At 44.1% G+C, this 22,064-nt stretch overlaps 1 protein-coding gene across 3 annotated transcripts in view; it reads right to left on the reverse strand.

Moving 5' to 3' along the window:
• ATG5 (autophagy related 5) overlaps positions 1-22,064 on the reverse strand; it is a 193,472-nt gene that overhangs the window by 155,777 nt on the left and 15,631 nt on the right. For all 3 annotated transcript variants that reach the window (XM_075864207.1, XM_075864209.1, XM_075864208.1), the window contains exon 4: positions 12,337-12,415. In XM_075864207.1, coding sequence (XP_075720322.1) covers positions 12,337-12,415 — 79 coding nt within the window. The remainder of the gene's footprint in view (positions 1-12,336; positions 12,416-22,064) is intronic.

Raw genomic sequence — 22,064 nt, forward strand, 5'->3', positions numbered from 1 at the left:
AGGCAGCATTTCTCTTCCTCCAAAGATGGCGAGTTGAGTTAATGCCAAAGAGCTCAATTTTAGTCTCATCTGACCACAGCACCTTCTCCCAATCACTCTCAGAATCATCCAGATCTTCATTTGCAAACTTCAGACGGGCCTGTACATGTGCCTTCTTGAGCAGGGGGACCTTGCGGGCACTGCAGGATTTTAATCCATTACGGTGTAATATGTTACCAATGGTTTTCTCGGTGACTGTGGTCCCAGCTGCCTTGAGATCATTAACAAGTTCCCCCCGTGTAGTTTTCGGCTGAGCTCTCACCTTCCTCAGGATCAAGGATACCCCACGAGCTGAGATTTTGCATGGAGCCCCAGATCGATGTCGATTGACAGTCATTTTGTATGTCTTCCATTTTCTTACTATTGCACCAACAGTTGTCTCCTTCTCACCCAGCGTCTTACTTATGGTTTTGTAGCCCATTCCAGCCTTGTGCAGGTCTATGATCTTGTCCCTGACATCCTTAGAAAGCTCTTTGGTCTTGCCCATGTTGTAGAGGTTAGAGTCAGACTGATTAATTGAGTCTGTGGACAGGAGTCTTTTGTACAGGTGACCATTTAAGACAGCTATCTTTAATGCAGGCACCAAGTTGATTTGGAGCGTGTAACTGGTCTGGAGGAGCCTGAACTCTTAATGGTTGGTAGGGGATCAAATACTTATATCTCTGTGCACAATGCAAATAAATATATATAATTTTGACAATGTGATTTTCAGTTTTTTTTTAAATATAATCTATCTCTCACTGGTAAAATTAACCTAGCCTAACAATTCTAGACTGTTCATGTCTTTGACAGTGGGCAAACTTACAAAATCAGCAAGGGATCAAATACTTATTTCCTTCACTGTATATATTTATATTAATTTAGTAAGTTTTAGTACTTTACAATATAAAAGCAATTGGTAAAAAGCAAACTTTCTTGTGTCGCTATCTTCTGAGACCCATAACTTTTTTTATTTCTCCGTTAAGTAAGCTGTGTGAGGGCTTCATATTTGCGGGGTGAGCTGTAGTTTTTATGAATATGATTTTGGGGTACAAAGGACATTTTATTCAATTTCAAAATATATTTATTTATTTTTTATGGCGTTCACTGCACACCAGAGTCAAGTGGTGGCCTATGCTTTACGCCACTCCATCTAATGCTTGGCATTGTGCTTGGTGATATAAGGCTTGCACGCAGCTGCTCAGGCCATGGAAACCCATGCCATGGAGCTCCCGGCACTCAGTTTCTGTGCAGTTGCGAATGCTAGAGGAGGTTTGGAACTATACAGTTAAGTCAGAGTGTTTGTGACTTTATGCTCTATGCGCCGCAGCTATCGGAGCCCCTGCTACATGGTCAGCCACTACGTGGCAGAGTTGCTGTGATTCCTAGGCGCTTCCACTTCGCTTATAATACCACTCACAGTTGATCACGGAATATCTAGGAGGGAAAGAACTTCACAAACTGATTTCTTACAATGGTGGCATCTTATTACAGTGCCATGCTCAAATTCAGTGAGCTCTTTAGAGTGACCCAATCTTTCACAAATGTTTGTACAGGCAGACTGCATGGCTAGGTGCTAGATTTTATACACCTGTGACAATGAAGACTGAATGAAACACCTGAATTCAATAATTAAGAGGTGTGCCTCAATACTTTTGTACAAATGGTGTATGTTACAATAAAAAATAAAACACAACACAATAACACTCACCTGTTAACCCCTTGCCACACCAGGACGCAGCGGTCCGTCCTGTATTGCAGTGCTTTAAGGCACCGGGACATACCGATGCGTCCTGGCTAACAACTGTCACCCTGTCAAAGGACAGGGTGACAGAACTGTGCAATCAAGCGTTTAGGACAGTTGATCCGCAAAGTAAGAAGGCAGGGGACCAATCACAGTGGTTCCCTGCCGGTGATCGTTGTGAATGGTCAGTCACAGCAGACTGACCAATCACACCTCCTTGAGAATGTGTTCGTGATGGTGCTGGCTCAGAAGCTGAGCCAGCGCCATCACCGCCATCTGTATATTACAGCCGACACCCTGCTGCAACGGCCAGGACCAGAGCTAGGCTTCGATCGCAACATCTATGTGGTATCTAGCCTGTTGGCACCCCTGATGGTCCCAGCTGACATCCTTCTCTAACGACCAGAACCGATGCTAGGCTCCGATCCGGCTGATTAACCCCTTAGATGCCGCAATCAAAAGCGACTGCTGCATCTAGGTGGTTAGCGCACACCCGATGGTTGATAATGGCAACCGGAGGCCTAACAATGGCCTCCTAGTACAGGAGGCGAAGCCTAATAGGCTTGCCATCAGTGAATAGCTGACAGCTCTAATAAACTGCACTATGTAGGTAGTGCAGTGTATTAGAATAGCGATCAGTGCTTCATGCCTTCAAGTCCCCTAGTGGGACAAAAAAAACAATAACAGTTACTAAAAATGTAAAAAAATAAAAGTTTCACGTTAAGAAAAAAAACCCCCTGCCTTTTTCCCCATAAGATGTCTTCTTATAGGAATAAAAAGAAAAAACATAAATAAATAAAAAGTACACATATGTGGTATCACCGTGTCCGTAACGATACGAACTAAAAAAATATCACGCTATTTTATCCGCACGGGGAACACCGTAAAAACGAAAATAAAAAAAATTCCAGAATCGCTGTTTTTTAGTCAGTAGCAATCCCAAATGAGAATACAAAAAACTTTTCTAAAAGTTGCATGTACCCCAAAATTATACCATTAAAAGCTACAACCCGTTCTGCTAAAAATAATTCCTCCGACAGCTTTTTTGACGGTAAAATAAAAAAAAGTTATGACGCTCAGAATATGGCGGCAAAAAAAAAAAGTTATTTGAAATAAGTTATTTTATTGTGCAGACGCTGCAAAGCATAAAAAAAATAAATATAAATATATATATATATATATATATATATATATATATATATATACACACATACGGTATCGCCGTAACTGTATCGACCCACAGAATAAACAAAAATTGTCATTTATAGTGCATGGTAAACGCCGTAAAAAAAAAAAAATGTGCAGTGCATTCCAGAAGCGGATTAGGCACCATTTATCAGTGCGACAGTGGCCCCACATCTGTGGCTTATTATTTATTTACCACATTATTATACCCTCTTATTATGCCCTGATGTATTCTGCCCAGCTTACATATGCCCCCATATTATAAACTGAAATACCAGCAAAACCGCAAACAGAACAACTGCTACTAAGCAAAATCTGCGCTCCAAATGGCGCTCCCTCGCTTCTGAACCCTACGGTGTGCCCAAACAGCTGTCCACATATAAGGCATCGGCCATACCCAGGAGAACCCACTTAACAATTTCAGGTATTTGTCTTCAGTGGCACGAACTGGGCACAACATATTGTGCACTAAAATGGTGGAAAATTTTCATTTTGCACAATCCACTCAGCGTTCATTTCCAATAAAAAAAAAAAACCTGTGGGGTCAAGATGCCCACTACACCCCTTAAAAAAAATGCCTTGAGAGGTGCATTTTCCAAAATGGGGGTCACTACTTGGGGGTTTGTTTTACTATTTGACCCCAGAGACCTGCAATTGTGGGCCATGCTGCGAAAATCACCAAAATAGGCCTCACATGCGCATTTGCGGTTTCAATCCTAAACCCTGTCATATGTTCAGGCAAAGGATAAATGCCTTGAGGGGTGTAATTTACAAAATGGGGTCACATCTCATGGTTTTCCAAAGGGAGCTCTGCAAATGCGACATGGCGCCCATACACCAGTCCAGTAAAATCTGTGCTCTAAAAGCAAAATAGCGCTCATTCCATTTTGACTTCTGCCAAGTGCCCAAACAGCAGTTTAGGGCCACACATGGGGTATTGCCATACTCAGGAGAAATTGGGTAACAAATTGTGTGGTGTTTTTCTCCTATTATCCCTTGTGAAAATAAAAAATTGGGAGCAAAACCACATCATTTTGGGGAAAAAAACGGTTTTCATTTTCACTGCATAATTCTAATACAATCTATGAAACACCTGTGGGATCAAAATGCTCACTGCACCTCTAGATGAATGCCCTGACGGGTATAGTTTCCAAAGTGGAGTCACTTCTCAGGGATTTCTACTGTACTGGTACCTCAGGGGCTCTGCAAATGCGACATGGCGCCCAAAAACCAATGAAGCAAAATCTGCATGCCAAGTAGCACTCCTGCCATTCTGAGCCCTGCCACGTGTCCAAACAGCAGTTTATTACTACATATGGGGTAATGACGTACTAGGGAGAAATTGCTTTACAATTGTTGGGGTGCTTTTTCTCCTTTATTCCTTGTGAAAATGAAAAAAAAAATCAACATTTTAGTGGAAAGAACGTGGATTTTAATTTTCACTGTCTAATTCCAATAAATTCAGCAAAAAAACAGTGGGGTCAAAATGCTCACTATAAAGCTAGATAAATTCCATGAGAGGTTTGCTTTCCCAAATGGGGTCACTTTTTCAGGGTCTGCACTGTTTTGGCCCCTTAGGGGCTTTGCAAATGTAGCATGGTGCCGCAAACCATGCCAGCAAAACTTGAGCTCCAAAAGCCAAATGGTGCTCCTTCCGTTCTAATCCCTGCCGTTATTACCCCATATGGGGCATCGGTGTGCTTAGAGTTTGCTTTACAAATGTTGGGGTGCTTTTTCTCCTTTATCTATTGTGAAAATGAAAAAAAAATATATGAGCTAAAACTACGTTTTATTAGAAAATTTACATTTTGAATTTCACGGCATAATTCAATAAATTCTGCAAAAACCGTGTCAAATCAAAATGCTGACTATACCCCTAGAAATATTCATTGAGGGGTGTAGTTTCCAAAATGGGGTCACTTTTGGGGGGTTTCCAGTGTTTTGGTCCCTCCAGGGCATTGCAAATACAACATGGCACTGAAAACTAATCCAGCAAAATCTGCGCTCCAAAATCCAATTGTGAGCCCTGCAGTGGGTCCAAACAACAGCTTATTAAGACATACGGGGCATTGCCGTAATCGGAAGAAGATGCTTTACAAATGTTGGGGTGCTTTTTCTCATTTATTCCTTGTAAAAACGTCTACGGTTTATTTATGCAAATGAGGCTTTCTAAAGTACAACTGGGCGTGTTTAAAGTAAAAGTACAACTGGGCGTGTATTATGTGCGTACATCTGGGCGTTTTTACTTATTTTACTAGCTGGGCGTTGTGAATGGGAGTGTATGATGCTGACGAATCAGCATCATCCAGTTCTCTTCGTTAACACCCAGCTTCTGGCAGTGCACAGACACAGCGTATACTCGAGAGATCACGCTGTGACGTCACTCACTTCCTGCCCCAGGTCCTGCATCGTGTCGGCACCAGAGGCTACAGTTGATTCTGCAGCAGCATCAGCGTTTGCAGGTAAGTAGCTACATCGACTTACCTGCAAACGCTGATGCTGCTGCAGAATCAACTGTAGCCTCTGGTGCCGATGTCCTCGCTCGTCCGACACGATGCAGGACCTGGGGCAGGAAGTGAGTAACGTCACAGCGTGATCTCTCGAGAATACGCTGTGTCTGTGCACTGCCAGAAGCTGGGCGTTGTGAAGAGAAGTGGATGATGCTGATTCCTCAGCATCATACACTCCCATTCACAACGCCCAGCTAGTAAAAGAAGTAAAAACGCCCAGATGTACGCACATAATACACGCCCAGTTGTACTTTAGAAAGCCTCATTTGCATAAATATAAAAATGGTCATAACTTGGCCAAAAATGCTCGTTTAAAAAAAAATAAAAACGTTACTGTAATCTACATTGCAGCGCCGATCTGCTGCAATAGGAGATAGGGGTTGCAAAATCTGGTGACAGAGCCTCTTTAATGTGGGAGATCACGAGGTGCTAAGTACAAATGGACATGAATGGAGAGAAGTGTGTGATGCTGATTGGTCAGCATCATACACTTCTCTTTACAATGCCCACTTGGTCAAAAGTTAAAAAACACCCAGTTGGGAATTAAGAAACAAATTAGCATAAATTAAAATTGCTCATAACTTGCTCAAAAATGATAGTTTTTCAAAATAAAAAACACTTGTTATCTACATTACAGCGCGGTTAAGATTATGTAGGCACTTCTAATCTGGTGACAGATCCTCTTTAAAACCAAAGCTATTTTTTAAATTTTTCCTTTGTTGCATTCAGAGAACTACAACTTTTTCTTTTCTTCGACATAGCTGTATGAGGCCTTACTTTTTGCAGGATTTGTTGTACTTTTTAATGGCACCATTTTGGGGTACACAATTTTTGATTACCTTTTATTAAGCTTTTTTTGGGGGGGGGGGATTAGAAAAAAAACATGAAATTCTGCCCTTGTTCTAGGCGTTTTAAATTCACACCGTTCACTGTGCGGCGTAAATAACATGTTACCTTTACTCCATGGGTCGTAATTTTTTTAATCCTTAAGTCAATGAAGTGATACGAGGGCTTGCTTTTTGCGGGACGAGGCGTAGTTTTGATTGTTTTGGGGTACATGGGACTTATTGATTAACTTTTATGATTTTTTCGGAAACAAATAGCAATTTCACCATTGTTTTTTGCGGGTTTTTTTACGGCGTTCACCAAGCGGTTCAAATCACATGTTAACTTTATTATTTAGATCATTACAGTCGTGGCAATAACATATAGTTGTACTTTTATTTATTTTTTACACTTTTACAAAATAAAACCACTTTTTACGGGGAAAAAAAATGGGATTTAATTTTTAACTGTAATCTTTATTAATCATTTTTATTTAGCATTCATTACTTATTTATTCAGTCCCACTAGGGGACTTCACTATGCGATCTTTAGATCGCAGATCTAATGCTTTAGTAAACTTCGTATACCAGAGCATTATTGCCTGTCAGTGTAAATCTGACAGGCAATATATTAGGACGTGCCTTTGGCACATCCTAATAAGTATATAGCCAGGGCAGGTGTGGGGTCCTATATTAGGCCCCCGGCTGCCATGACACCGCATCATAGGCCCGCGATTGCATTTGTGGGCCGCTGATGGGTGTCAGAGGGAGCTCCCTCCCTCTGTTAACAAATTAAATGCCGCGGTCGCTATTGACCGCAGCATTTAACAGGTTAAAACGGTCGCAATCAAAGTAAACTTCGATTGCTACCGTTGGAGCAGGAGCCCGGCTGTTATCAGACAGCCGAGCACCCACTCCAGCCTGCACAGGATACACGCACAGGACTTAGTAGTGACCGCAGTGAAAAGGCGTATTGGTGGTCACTAGGGCTGGACGATTTTGCCCAAAAATAAAATAGAGGTTTTTTTTCAACCCGATGGGCGATTTTAGATTTGAATCTCTATTTTCTTATTACTGTTAAATAAACTGAAAAAATTACCAGAGATCATTTAATAAATTATTTTCTTTATACAAATAACTTTTTAACATATATTACTACAATAATTCTACGTAACTCTACAACTTTTAACCTCTGCAAATACTTTAATCAGAAATACTATTGGAAAAATGTATATCTGATTATAATTTCGGTGTTCCCCAGCAGGAAACAGGTTAATAGAATCTATAATCAATGCACCACAGCCAGTCTCCGACATTGCTGGCGAGGGCAGTGTAAATTGCAGCAGGGCCAGGTGGATTCTACTGTCTGAAGGGTGAGCAGGACCCTGTCAGTACTGGCCCCACGATGGAGGGTTAAATAAATGACATTAAGGCCCGATTCACACGACCGTGAAAAACCGTCCGTATGTCAGCCGGATTTCTCAGCCCAAACATGGTACATGTGAATGGGACGCCTTGCATCAGTCATTTAGGATACAGTCACAACGACTATTTAAACTGATCAATTGTCAGTTTTTCATGTCCATTTTGCATCAGATTCTCAAAATGGATTTGGCAGTTTTTCTTTTTCCCCAAATCCCCTGAAAACACCAGTGTGTCCATGTAGATAGTGCCGCAACGTCCCTGTAGATAGCGCCGCAACGTCCCTGTAGATAGCACCGCAACGTCCCTGTAGATAGTGCCACAGGGCACCCCCCATAGTGACACAGGGCCCCCCATAGTGACACAGGGCCCCCCATAGTGACACAGGGCCCCCCCCATATAGTGCCACACGCTCCTGCAGATAGCACCCGCTTTGCAAATAGCACCCGCACTCGCTTGTAGATCGCACCTCCTCCTTGTAGATCGCAGCACTACCCCCCCTTGTAGATCGCACCCCCTTCATCGCAGATCACCGCACCCCACCCCATCCTTCATGTAGATAGCAGCCACCGTAGCTGGCAGTAGGGGCTGAATCCCCGGCCAGAGTTTACCGACACTTTGACCAGGGATACAGCTCCTAGTGGAAGCTACAGTGGCGAGATCTGCAAGGGGGACGGGGCGGCCCGATCTGCAAGGGGGACGGGGCGGCCCGATCTGCAAGGGGGGGGGGCGGCGGCCCGATCTGCAAGGGGGGGGCGGCGGCCCGATCTGCAAGGGGGGGGGCGGCGGCCCGATCTGCAAGGGGGAGGGGGGCGGCGGCCCGATCTGCAAGGGGGAGGGGGGCGGCGGCCCGATCTGCAAGGGGGAGGGGGGCGGCGGCCCGATCTGCAAGGGGGAGGGGGGCGGCGGCCCGATCTGCAAGGGGGAGGGGGGCGGCGGCCCGATCTGCAAGGGGGGCGGCGGCCCGATCTGCAAGGGGGGCGGCGGCCCGATCTGCAAGGGGGGACGGCGGCCCGATCTGCAAGGGGGGACGGCGGCCCGATCTGCAAGGGGGGACGGCGGCCCGATCTGCAAGGGGGGACGGCGGCCCGATCTGCAAGGGGGGACGGCGGCCCGATCTGCAAGGGGGGACGGCGGCCCGATCTGCAAGGGGGGACGGCGGCCCGATCTGCAAGGGGGGACGGCGGCCCGATCTGCAAGGGGGGACGGCGGCCCGATCTGCAAGGGGGGACGGCGGCCCGATCTGCAAGGGGGGACGGCGGCCCGATCTGCAAGGGGGGACGGCGGCCCGATCTGCAAGGGGGGACGGCGGCCCGATCTGCAAGGGGGGACGGCGGCCCGATCTGCAAGGGGGGACGGCGGCCCGATCTGCAAGGGGGGACGGCGGCCCGATCTGCAAGGGGGGACGGCGGCCCGATCTGCAAGGGGGGACGGCGGCCCGATCTGCAAGGGGGGACGGCGGCCCGATCTGCAAGGGGGGACGGCGGCCCGATCTGCAAGGGGGGACGGCGGCCCGATCTGCAAGGGGGGACGGCGGCCCGATCTGCAAGGGGGGACGGCGGCCCGATCTGCAAGGGGGGACGGCGGCCCGATCTGCAAGGGGGGACGGCGGCCCGATCTGCAAGGGGGGACGGCGGCCCGATCTGCAAGGGGGGACGGCGGCCCGATCTGCAAGGGGGGACGGCGGCCCGATCTGCAAGGGGGGACGGCGGCCCGATCTGCAAGGGGGGACGGCGGCCCGATCTGCAAGGGGGGACGGCGGCCCGATCTGCAAGGGGGGACGGCGGCCCGATCTGCAAGGGGGGACGGCGGCCCGATCTGCAAGGGGGGACGGCGGCCCGATCTGCAAGGGGGGACGGCGGCCCGATCTGCAAGGGGGGACGGCGGCCCGATCTGCAAGGGGGGACGGCGGCCCGATCTGCAAGGGGGGACGGCGGCCCGATCTGCAAGGGGGGACGGCGGCCCGATCTGCAAGGGGGGACGGCGGCCCGATCTGCAAGGGGGGACGGCGGCCCGATCTGCAAGGGGGGACGGCGGCCCGATCTGCAAGGGGGGACGGAGGCCCGATCTGCAAGGGGGGACGGAGGCCCGATCTGCAAGGGGGGGGTGGTATCTTCAAGGAGGGGTAGTATCTACAGAGTGGTGTGGCTATATATACTAGGAGTCTCTGCTTCCCCATAGCTGTTCTGTACTGTATCATTTTGTTCTATACAGAACAGCAGCTCCGTAGTTAAGCATAGACCGAACTGGGAGCAGCTTGTCAGAAAGGTAGAGATCAGGCAGTGACGAGGCGGCCGAGCGGAGCTTCCTCCTGCAGCACGGCGCCACAAAAAAAAAAAAAAAATAGATTTAACGATTCTGTTAAAAACCTGAATCGTCAGAGGCCTTATAGAGGCTCTGTCACCACACTATAAGTGCCCTATCTCCTACATAAGGAGATTGGTGCTATAATGTAGGTGACAGCAGTGCTTTTTATTTAAAAAAACGATTTTCACCACTTCATTAACGATACTGAAGTGTTTAAACAGTGAATAGACATTCCCTGGGATGTCTATTCACAATCTGTGCACTTCGTTACGGTTTCTGTCTAAACACTTCAGTATCGTTAATGTGTTAGTATAAAACAAGGATCCTTTTAGATCAGTATGTGCTATGCGCTGACTAAAGGAATGGAGAAGTGCATGATGCTGATTGGTCACTGATTGGTCAGCGTCATACACTCCTCTGTACAACGCCCACTTGGTCAATAGTAAAACACGCCCAGTTGTCCATTGAGAAACTCATTAGCATAAAGTTAAAATCGCTAATAAAGTGGTGAACATAGATCGTTTTTTTAAATAAAAAGCACTGCTGTCACCTACATTATAGCGCCGATCTCCTTATGTAGAAGATAGGGCACTTATAATGTGGTGACAGAGCCTCTTTAAGGGTGAATTAATCAAATTAATTCAATTAATCGCCCCGCCCTAGTGGTACTAAGGGGTTAAACAAGTTACTGAAACAAGGATGGGGAAACAGTGAAAAAGGTAACTTGTAGCTAGTCTAGTGCATAACAAAAAGCTGTAATATTTTATTATTTTTACAAAAATGCTGGCGTTTTAAAAAGTATTTTTCCCTGCAGTTTCCCGTAGTTTAAACCGCCAGGAAAAAAACCGGTGTATGAAGGAGGCATTAGACAGTTTTCATACATGGCCAAATGAATATACAACATGTTGTTATTGGAGTGAAGAAAAAATGATAGCACCTATATGAGCTCTATGCGTGCAGCATAGTGGAACAAGTGACTCAGAACTAGAGCCACAGCTTCACATACTGAAAGGGAGGCTAGATTTCTGCCTGCATCTAAGAGTACAGTGGTTTTGATAAACCGTTTGGATGTTAGCGGAGTCAGTTCAGAGAGAAAAAAAAAAAAACATGTTAAGTCATGCCCTGGAAGATAGATTCTGAGACGCCGCCGAAGAAAATAGTCATGGGTCTGTTTTTAGCTGAACACTTTCATGGTTTAGAAATCACCTGATCAAAAGATTCTTAGTCAGCATTTTAGCTTCTCACTTTGCTTCATTTAAAAAGGACACACGGTAACAGAATTTATAATTGTCAAATTTTTATAAATATTTATGTACAACTGAAAAGATGTATATTATGAACTATATGTATAATCTATAAGGCGGCATATAAAAAAACAACAGGCCGTGAAGTGATCGATCAAGTTTAACCGTGTGTGTGCGCGTGTGCGTGTGCGTGTGCGTCCTGAAACATTATTTGGGAATCCAAATGACAAATAGACATCATTAAGATTGTATACGATGCACAGCTGTAGCACACAAGACCGGTCAAGGTCAGATAGAAAACCCTAAGGGCTCATTCAGACCAGCATGTGATGGCCGTCACACGGACCCATGTATTTCAATGGGGCCATTCACACGACCGTTGCTTCAACATGTCCTATTTTCCTGCATGTCATGCATCCATCCATCCATCCATAGACTCTACGGGGAACGCATCCCGAATGGGTGCACCTTGGTCGTGAAAAACTGCAGTTTTTTCCCCGTCAGATATTAGCTACGCTCCTCTGAATGTAGCCTAAACACCAAAGGTGCCGGTTTGTGATGTATATTGACGAAATTTATTGAACGACAGTGGTTTAGCCACAATTTAGCGAAATCAAACCTTTTTACATTAGGTGTGGGGTGATAGAAGGTAAAGCAATCATGTACGAAAGCACATAATTCTGCTGATAACTGCTATTTCAATATATACAAATTGATGAAACTAATGCCAAGGCTTGCAGGTTCTTCGCAAAAATTATGCTCTCAGTATATGATAAGTAATTCAGAGGTTTCCATAACTCTTATTCCCTTCATGTGGGAGTGATCCATCGTTCCACCAAGAAAGAGGGTAGACTTGCAATGACCACACTTTAATGACAGGTCAGATTGTTCTTAATCGCTGGAATACGCCTTTAGCACATGGTAAAGGCAATTACCATACGTGCTGGACTTAAAATGGAAGTAGACTATTATGTAATGCATTACTGTATGAATGAGTAAACCGTCATGCATATCATGGGAGTTGAATATTATAATTTTTTACTTAAAAGTGATATTTCACACAATAGCGTTTTCAAACATACCTTAAAGTGGACAGTGATGCTCCAAGGGAGGGAGGTGTTTGATGCATGCAGATCAAAAAGTAAGCCAATTGGGTAATGCCTTAAAGACAAAAAACAAAACATGACAAAACAAAAAAAGTTTAAAAAAGTAGATAATCACTACTTTAGGAATATATACCTTATCAAAACACTTCTCAAATTTAGAAAATAGTTTTTTGCAAAGATGAAGGTTTTATTTTATACTGTTTAACTACAATTTACTATTCTTAAATAGAGTATTTCCATAGAAAACTTATTTCTACAGGTATGAAACCGCCTCTCTGTACATAAAATTAGAGGTGACCAAATCAAAGTAAAAATAAAAGTACAAATAGACCTGCCTAATAGTTCTACTTCCCCATAGACTGTCAAGTAGTAGCAGGCAAGTTAAAATAAATATGGGTAATACAATAGGACATCCAATGGGGCTGTCAATTTATAGCTGCCGTGTTCCGTATCCAAGACCTGCGTTGTATGTTACTATAAATTGAAGTAGGAGGTCCAGACTACACAGCCAGGCTGCAGTTATAGGAGGTCCAGACTACACAGCCAGGCTGCAGTTATAGGAGGAGGTCCAGACTACACAGCCAGACTGCAGTTATAGGAGGAGGTCCAGACTACACAGCCAGGCTGCAGTTATAGGAGGAGGTCCAGACTACACAGCCAGGCTGCAGTTATAGGAGGAGGTCCAGACTACACAGCCAGGCTGCAGTTATAGGAGGAGGTCCAGACTACACAGCCAGGCTGCAGTTATAGGAGGAGGTCCAGACTACACAGCCAGGCTGCAGTTATAGGAGGAGGTCCAGACTACACAGCCAGGCTGCAGTTATAGGAGGAGGTCCAGACTACACAGCCAGGCTGCAGTTATAGGAGGAGGTCCAGACTACACAGCCAGGCTGCAGTTATAGGAGGAGGTCCAGACTACACAGCCAGGCTGCAGTTATAGGAGGAGGTCCAGACTACACAGCCAGGCTGCAGTTATAGGAGGAGGTCCAGACTACACAGCCAGGCTGCAGTTATAGGAGGAGGTCCAGACTACACAGCCAGGCTGCAGTTATAGGAGGAGGTCCAGACTACACAGCCAGGCTGCAGTTATAGGAGGAGGTCCAGACTACACAGCCAGGCTGCAGTTATAGGAGGAGGTCCAGACTACACAGCCAGGCTGCAGTTATAGGAGGAGGTCCAGACTACACAGCCAGGCTGCAGTTATAGGAGGAGGTCCAGACTACACAGCCAGGCTGCAGTTATAGGAGGAGGTCCAGACTACACAGCCAGGCTGCAGTTATAGGAGGAGGTCCAGACTACACAGCCAGGCTGCAGTTATAGGAGGAGGCCCAGACTACACAGAAATCTGGTGAAGTCATTCACAAGTGCATACTACCAACACTTATTCAAGTTGATAAAGAAAACTAAGGAGACATTTTTGGGGGGTAAACGCAGTATAATCAGTCAATTAAGATCCACATTGGCCTTGCTTGACACAATTATCATAACCATGCCATAAAAAAAAAACACTGGACCGCGTAGTGTATAGTTCACGATGTAAGGTTCACCAATGAAAAAAGCAAAGGCGCCATCTTGTGGCGATTAGATTAAGTACAGCAACATTGGGTCCATGCATATACCTGATGCAAGAAGTCCTACAATTAGTTTTCATTGTCCCAATCCTATAGATAATTGTTATTGGGACAAATAGGACATATTTAGTCACTGCAGGACTGCTGTATGCTATAGTTAATATTTTGACTGTATTGTTTTGGCTCTGGATTCTCAGCACCAACTTTAAAGAGTCTCTGTCACCACATTATAAGTGCCCTATCTCCTACATAAAGAGATCGGCGCTATAATGTAGGTGACAGTAATGCTTTTTATTTTTTTTAAAACGATCTGTTTTCACCACTTTATTAGCGATTTTAGATTTGCACCTGGCGACGGTGGCAGGAGAGTGGGGGCCACTGAAATCAATGGCACAAGACCACTGCTTCAGCGCATGCGCCAGGACCGTCACCAAAGAGACATGATGCGGAAACCCGCGCACGCGCAAAACCCGCTCCAGAGGAAGCGAGGGAAGGCATGGAGAACATCAAAGGTGGAGGAGAGGCCAGAGCAGATTTTAAATGTTTTTAACCTTTGTTTTGCATATTGAGTCTTGATTAATTAAATATATTTTGGATATTCATATGGTTATCATATGACATTTTTGCACTGCCTCATACATACCCCTTCTTTTGTCGTTCAGCTTCTGTGGTTTACAGGGTATGTGGCAATATACATGCTGTGGCTGCCTTTGACTCTTTTGTACTACTTACAGTCACTACGTCTTGGTGATTGCTGATTGGTCAGCGTCATACACTCCCCTGTACAACGCCCACTTGGTCTAAAGTAAAAATACGCCCACTTGGGCATTAAGCAACTCATTAGCATAAATCTAAAAATCGCTCATAAAGTGGTAAAAATAGATCGTTTTTTTTAAATAAAAAGCATTACTGACACCTACATCATAGCGCCCATCTCCTTATGTAGGAGATAGGGCACTTATAATGTGGTGACAGAGCCTCTTTAAATGCGGCGATCGCAATCGACCACCGCATCGAAGGGGTTAGCTGCCTAAATCAGCGGCAATGGGCCGCTGATCGTCAACAGGGAATGAAGGGCTGACACCCTGCACAGTTAACCGCTGCTGCGGTGTAGCGCCGCACAGCAGTTAACTGTCAAAAGTACAGACGTAACTGGACGTCGAGGAGCGCGAAGTTACTACTCATCTTGATGTGGTTACGTCAAGGTGCGGGAAGGGGTTAATACTGCAGCCAGTTTTGGCCTTTTCTGACAGAGCCCGATTTATGACAGACTTACTTTATGTGGGAATACATTTCTAATGCTTGTACTCATCCAAGTTATTATGAGACTGCTTTTTCATGACACATTGTACTTTTTAATGGTAAATTTTGGTTGATAAATTATGTTTTTGTTTGTGAAAAATACCAAAACAAAATAAAAAAATTAGCAGTTTTAATTTTTTTTATTTCCCTGCTTCATAGAAAAAGTCATAACACAAAATAGTTAATAATAAATATATTCCCTATATCTTAAATTTTGTAGCTTTTTTTAAAAATCCTTTCATTTATTTTTTGGGATGTTATAAAGGTGTATAAGTATAGCGAGCAATTTTTCAAGAAAATAGACCGCGTCATTCGCTACTTGGCTCTGCCCACCCTATTCACTCACATTTAGGAGCAGGAGAAGGGCAACGGAGCCAAGTATGGCAGCGGTCTGAGTGAGGTCGGTGAATGCCGGCCCAAGAGTGGACCAGTCCGGTCACCTGACCTGAGTAAGTGACGTGAGGTCGGGTGACCGGACTGGTCCACACCCGGGCCGGCACAGTCCAGTCCAGTCACCTGACCTCACGTCAGTGACATGAGGTCAGGTGACTGGACTGGTCCACTCCCGTCATAGCATGCCCCGACCTCACTCTGACCACCGTTGGCGCCGTGTCAACCTCTCCTTGGCTCCGTCCACTGGCTGGTCTGAGAAAGGTGGCGGTCCGAGCCAAGTATGGCGGCCGTCTGAGTGAGGCCGGAGCGTGCCTGCTCGGGAGTGGACCAGTCCAGTCACCTGGACTCAGGTCAGGTGACTGTACTGGTCCATTCCCGGGCCGGCACGCACCGGCCTCACTCAGACCTCCTCACCCAGACCGCTGCATCCTCATTCACTAGTAGTGAATTACAGTACTTGGCTCCATCTGCCCTCCTCCTGACCTAAAACTTAGAAACTTAGTGGAGGCCAAAATGTAGAACTGTAGCTGTAGTGTAGACATAGGACTTGTCCCAAACGCATGAAGCGAGGTCAGGTGACAAAGGGTTTTTTTTTTCCATCAAGGACATTTATGATATATCCACAGGATGTGTCATAAATGTCAGATAGATGCGGGTCCCACCTCTGGGACCTGCACATTTCTCTAGAACGGGGCCTGTGCTCCAGACTGACCGACGCAGTAGCAAAATCATCAATACCGGCTAACATCACACGTTGCACCAAAGCGAAGCAGCTCCAGCCATCACATTAGGGGTGAGTTAATGAAATGTTTGACCAAATATAGCAGGCTCATTTTTAAAGAGGCTCTGTCACCAGATTATCAAACCCCTATCTCCTATTGCATGTGATCGGCGCTGCAATGTAGATAACAGTAACGTGTTTTTTTTGGAAAAACTATCATTTTTGGCCAAGTTATGAGCAATTTGATATTTATGCAAATGAGCCTTTCTAATGGACAACTGGGCGTGTTTTCTCTTATTTCCAACTGGGCGTGTATTGTGTTTGTAACATCTGGGCATGTTTACTTGTTTTCTGTGAATAGAAGTGTACGATGGTGACATATGATGCTGACAAACTTCTATTCACAACGCCCAGCTAGTAAAACAAGTAAACACGCCCAGATGTTACAAACACAATACACGCCCAGTTGTCCTTTACAAAGGCTCATTTGCATAAATATAAAATTGCTCATAACTTGGCCAAAAATGATCGTTTTTCCAAAAAAAACACGTTACTGTTATCTACATTGCAGCGCCGATCACATGCAATAGGAGATAGGGGTTTGATAATCTGGTGACAGAGCCTCTTTAAAGAGGCTCTGTCACCAGATTTTGCAGCCCCTATCTGCTATTGCAGCAGATAGGCGCTGCAATGTAGATTACAGTAACGTTTTTATTTTTAAAAAACGAGCATTTTTGGCCAAGTTATGACCATTTTTGTATTTATGCAAATGAGGCTTGCAAAAGTACAAGTGGGCGTGTTGAAAAGTAAAAGTCCAAGTGGGCGTGTATTATGTGCGTACATCGGGGCGTTTTTACTTCTTTTACTAGCTGGGCTTTCTGACGAGAAGTATCATCCACTTCTCTTCAGAACGCCCAGCTTCTGGCAGTGCAGATCTGTGACGTCACTCACAGGTCCTGCATCGTGTCGGCCACATCGGCACCAGAGGCTACAGTTTATTCTGCAGCAGCATCGGCGTTTGCAGGTAAGTCGATGTATTGTTTTTTGTTTTTGTTTCTTTACGGCATTCACTTTGCGGGATAAATAACTTGTTAATTTTATAGTTCAGGTCATTATGGAAGAGACAATACCAAGTATGTACCATTTTTTTTTAATTCTTTCATTTATTTTTTTATTTTAGTCCAACTAGGGGTCTTGAAGATCGGATTTGCTCTGATGGCTTGGATAATGCACTGCAATACTTCTGCATTGCAGTGTATTATGCCTGATAGCTTAATCCCTTAACGACTGCCAATACGCCTTTTCACAGCAGCCGTTACGGGTACTTATGTCAGAGCGCTGCCTTTTCACGGCGCTCTGACATAAGCCCAGCACAGGTGTCCTGTGCCGTATAAAGTGGGTGTCAGGCAGTCTAGAGACAGCCGGACAACTGCACTAAGCCAGCGGGATCGATTTCAATAGTGAGCGCCGCATCCAAGTGGTTTTGGAGGGAGGGTGCTCCCTCTCCCACCCCAAGTTTAATAATGTTAATAAATAAAAATCCCAAATAAAAAAAAATTAAAAACCCAATTTTCCCTTATACTTTTCCCTTTTTACTTTAATATGAAAAAAGGAGTAATTTAAAACATTACACATATTTGGTATCGCCGCGTCCGCACGGTGAACGCCATAAAAAATAAAATAAAAAATGCCAGAATTGCTTTTTTCTGTTCATCCTGCCTTCAAAAAAATTTTCATAAAAAGTGATCAAAAAGTCGTCACAATCGTAATGACCCACTGAATAAAGTTATTATGTTAGTTATACCACACAGTAAACAGCGTAAATCTAAGATGCAGAAAAAAAAAAAGAGGCAAAATGTATGGGTTTTTTTCCATTACCCCCCAAAAAGTTAATAAAAGTTCATCAATAAATAATATGTACCCCAAAATGGTGCTATTAAAAAATACAACTTGTGCCACAAACAACAAGTCCTTAAACAACTATGTTGTTACAAAAATAAAAAAGTTATAGCTCTTGGAATGAGACAATGGAAAAACGCATAAAATAGCTTTGTCATTAAGGTTTAAAATGGGCTAGTCACTAAGGGGTTAAAGCCCTGTTCATATCATGTTTTGGCCCTAACTTTAGAGTGTACATCAGGAAAGCTCCCGACATACATGCTGAATGTGTCAATAAGTCCACATGGTCACACAGAAGCCAAATTATTGTCTTTTTGGCCGGTATACATCAGTGTACCACCCCAAAAATATTTTTTTTATGAAATAGCGTAACAGACAATGCTTCCATCCCTCAGATGGTAGTCTATAGGTAATGGATGCAACTGAATGGAATCTGTTATAGGCATTCATTAAATGTTTACGTCATTAACTTTTTGGAATGCCATCATAGCCTAAGGGTGAAGGATGCTACTTTTAGGGCATCCGTCACAGTCTATGTTTAAAGTATTGCATACCCAAAGTCTTCAGACCCTTTCACCTTTTGTTACGTTCAGGCCCTGTGCTAAAATAAGAAAAAAAAAAAAAACACGTAAACCATTCATGCAGATTAAAAATGTAAAACTCTAATTTCGCATGGACAGAAGTATTCAGACCCTTTGCTATGACACTTGAAATTTAGCTCTGGGGGCCGCTCATTTCTCTAGATCATCTTTGAGGTAAATTCATTTGATTGGCCATGATTTGGAAAGACACACCCCTGTCTATATGAGGTCTCACAGCTGACAATGCATATCAGAGCAAAAACCAAGCCGTGAGGAGAAAAGAACTGCCTGTAGAGCTCAGAGACAGGATTGCGTGGAGGCGCAGATCTGGAGAAGGGTACAAAAAAAATTCTGCTGCACTGAAAGTTCCCAAGAGCACAGTGGCCTCCATAATTCTTAAATGGAAGAAGTTTGGAACAAATATTTGTATCTCAATATTTGTATTATATTAGATTTTTTTGTTAAGTAATGAAAATAAAAAATAAATACATTTAAAAAAAATAAAAATAAAGACTCTTCCTAGAGCTGGCTGCTCCACCAAACAAAGTAATTGGGGAAAAAGGGCCATGGTAAGAGAGGTGACCAAGAGCCCAATGGCTGAGCTCCAAACAACCTGTGTGCAGATGAGGGAAACTTCCAGAAGCTTAACCCCTTAAGGACGCAGCCTAGTTTGGGCCTTAAGGCTCAGAGCCCATTTTTCAAATCTGACATATTTCACTTTATATGGTAATAACGTCGGAATGCTTAAACCTATCCAAGCGATTCTGAGATTGTTTTCTCGTGACACTTTGGGCTTCATGTTTGTGGTAAAATTTGGTCGATATATTCAGTCTTTATTTGTGAAAAATTGCAAAATTTAGAGAAAATTTACAAAAAATAGCATTTTTCAGAATTTAAATGTATCTGCTTGAAAAACAGACGGTTATACCACCAAAAATAGTTACTAGTTCACATTTCCCATATGTCTACTTTAGATTGGCATCGTTTTTTGAACATTATTTTATTTTTCTTGGACGTTACAAGGCTTAGAACATAAACAGCAATTTCTCAAATTCTTAAGAAAATTTCAAAAGCCTTTTTTTGAAGGTGCCAGTTCAGTTCTGAAGTGGATTTGAGGGGCCTATGTATTAGAAACCCCCATAAAACACCCCATTTTAAAAACTAGACCCCTCAAAGTATTCAAAACAGCATATAGAAAGTTTTTTAACCCTTCAGGCATTTCACAGGAATTAAAGCAAAGTGGAAATGAAATTTGCAAATTTAATTTTTTCTGCTGAATTTCAATTTTATTCAATTTTTTTTTAGTAACAGAGAAGGTTTTACCAGAGAAATACTACTAAATATGTATTGTCCAGATTCTGCAGTTTTTAGAAATGTCCCACATGTGCCTCTAGTGCGCTCGTGGACTAAAACACAAGCCCTAGAAGCAAAGAAGCACCTAGTGCATTTTGAGGCCTCTTTTTTATTAGAATATATTTTAGGCAGCATGCCAGGTTTGAAGAGGTGTTGAGGTATCAAAACAATGGAAACCCACCAGAAGTGACCCCATTTTGGAAACTACACCCCTCAAGGAATTCATTTATGGTTTTTGTTATCATTTTGACCGCACAGTTTTTTCACAGCACCTATTTGAATTGGGCTGTGAAATGAAAAAAATGATATTTTTTCCAATAAGATGTCATTTTTGATCAAAATTTCTTATTTTCACAGGGAACAACATACCCCATTTTGTTGCCCAATTTGTCCTTAGTGCGGCAATACCCCATTTGTGGTGATAAACTGCCGTTTGGGCCCATGGGAGGGCTCAGACGGAAAGGAGCGCTATGTGTTTGTTGGAGTCCAGATTTTGCTGGATTGGTTTTCGGGTGCCATGTCGCATTTGCAGAGGCCCAGAGGTATCAAAGCAATGGAAACCAACCAGAAGTGACCCCATTTTGGAAACTACACCCCTCAAGGAATTCATTTATGGTTTTTGTTATCATTTTGACTGCACAGTTTTTTCACAGCATCTATTTGAATTGGGCTGTGAAATGAAAAAAATGATATTTTTTCCAATAAGATGTCATTTTTTATCAAAATTTCTTATTTTCACAGGGAACAACATACCCCATTTTGTTGCCCAATTTGTCCATAGTGCGGCAATACCCCATTTGTGGTGATAAACTGCCGTTTGGGCCCATGGGAGGGCTCAGACGGAAAGGAGCGCTATGTGTTTGTTGGAGTCCAGATTTTGCTGGATTGGTTTTCGGGTGCCATGTCGCATTTGCAGAGGCCCAGAGGTATCAAAACAATGGAAACCCACCAGAAGTGACCCCATTTTGGAAACTACACCCCTCAAGGAATTCATTTATGGTTTTTGTTATCATTTTGACAGCACAGTTTTTTCAGAGCACCTATTTGAATTGGGCTGTGAAATTTAAAAAATGATATTTTTTCCAATAAGATGTCATTTTTGATCAAAATTTCTTATTTTCACAAGGAACAACATACCCCATTTTGTTGCCCAATTTGTCCTTAGTGCGGCAATACCCCATTTGTGGTGATAAACTGCCGTTTGGGCCCATGGGAGGGCTCAGAAGAAAAGGACCACCATTTGGCCTACTGGAGCTTTTCTGGTGCTAAGTCATGTATGCAGAAGCCCCTGAGGTACCAGTACAGTTGAAACCCCCGAGAAGTGACCCCATTTTAAAAACTACACCCCTTAAGACATTCATCTAGAGGTGTAGTAAGCATTTTGACCCCACAGGTACTGTGTAAAAGATAATGCGCAGCAGATGGTGCAGTGTGAGATTTGCAATTTTATATATATATATGCCATTTCAGTGTCCAATATAGTGTGCCCAGCATGCGCCACCGGAGATATACACCCCTTAAATTGTAATGTGGGTTCTCCTGGGTACGGCAATACCCTACATGTGGCTGTTATCAGCTGCCTGGGCATACGGCAGGGCTCAGAAGGGAAAGATGAGGGGGGTAAGCTGTGCGGAGTGCATCAGGGTAAATTAAAAATCAAGGGATGTATGATACATTTTAAAACAATCTTTCATACAGAGCCCTGGTTTTTCGAGACACGTGTCACATTGGTATATTGTGTTCTTCCTTATCCCCCTCTTATAGCAGACTCTGCACCTCTTTTGACTCTTTCCCTTTCCACCGGTTTGGGGAACCTCTCCTGGAAAGTGTTGCCCTGGTACGATGCGTGTGGCCTCGCTTCCAGAAGTACTGGGTGCCCCCCCT

This window comes from Rhinoderma darwinii, chromosome 4 (assembly GCF_050947455.1).
Source record: "Rhinoderma darwinii isolate aRhiDar2 chromosome 4, aRhiDar2.hap1, whole genome shotgun sequence".
NCBI classification, from domain to species: Eukaryota; Metazoa; Chordata; class Amphibia; order Anura; family Rhinodermatidae; genus Rhinoderma; species Rhinoderma darwinii.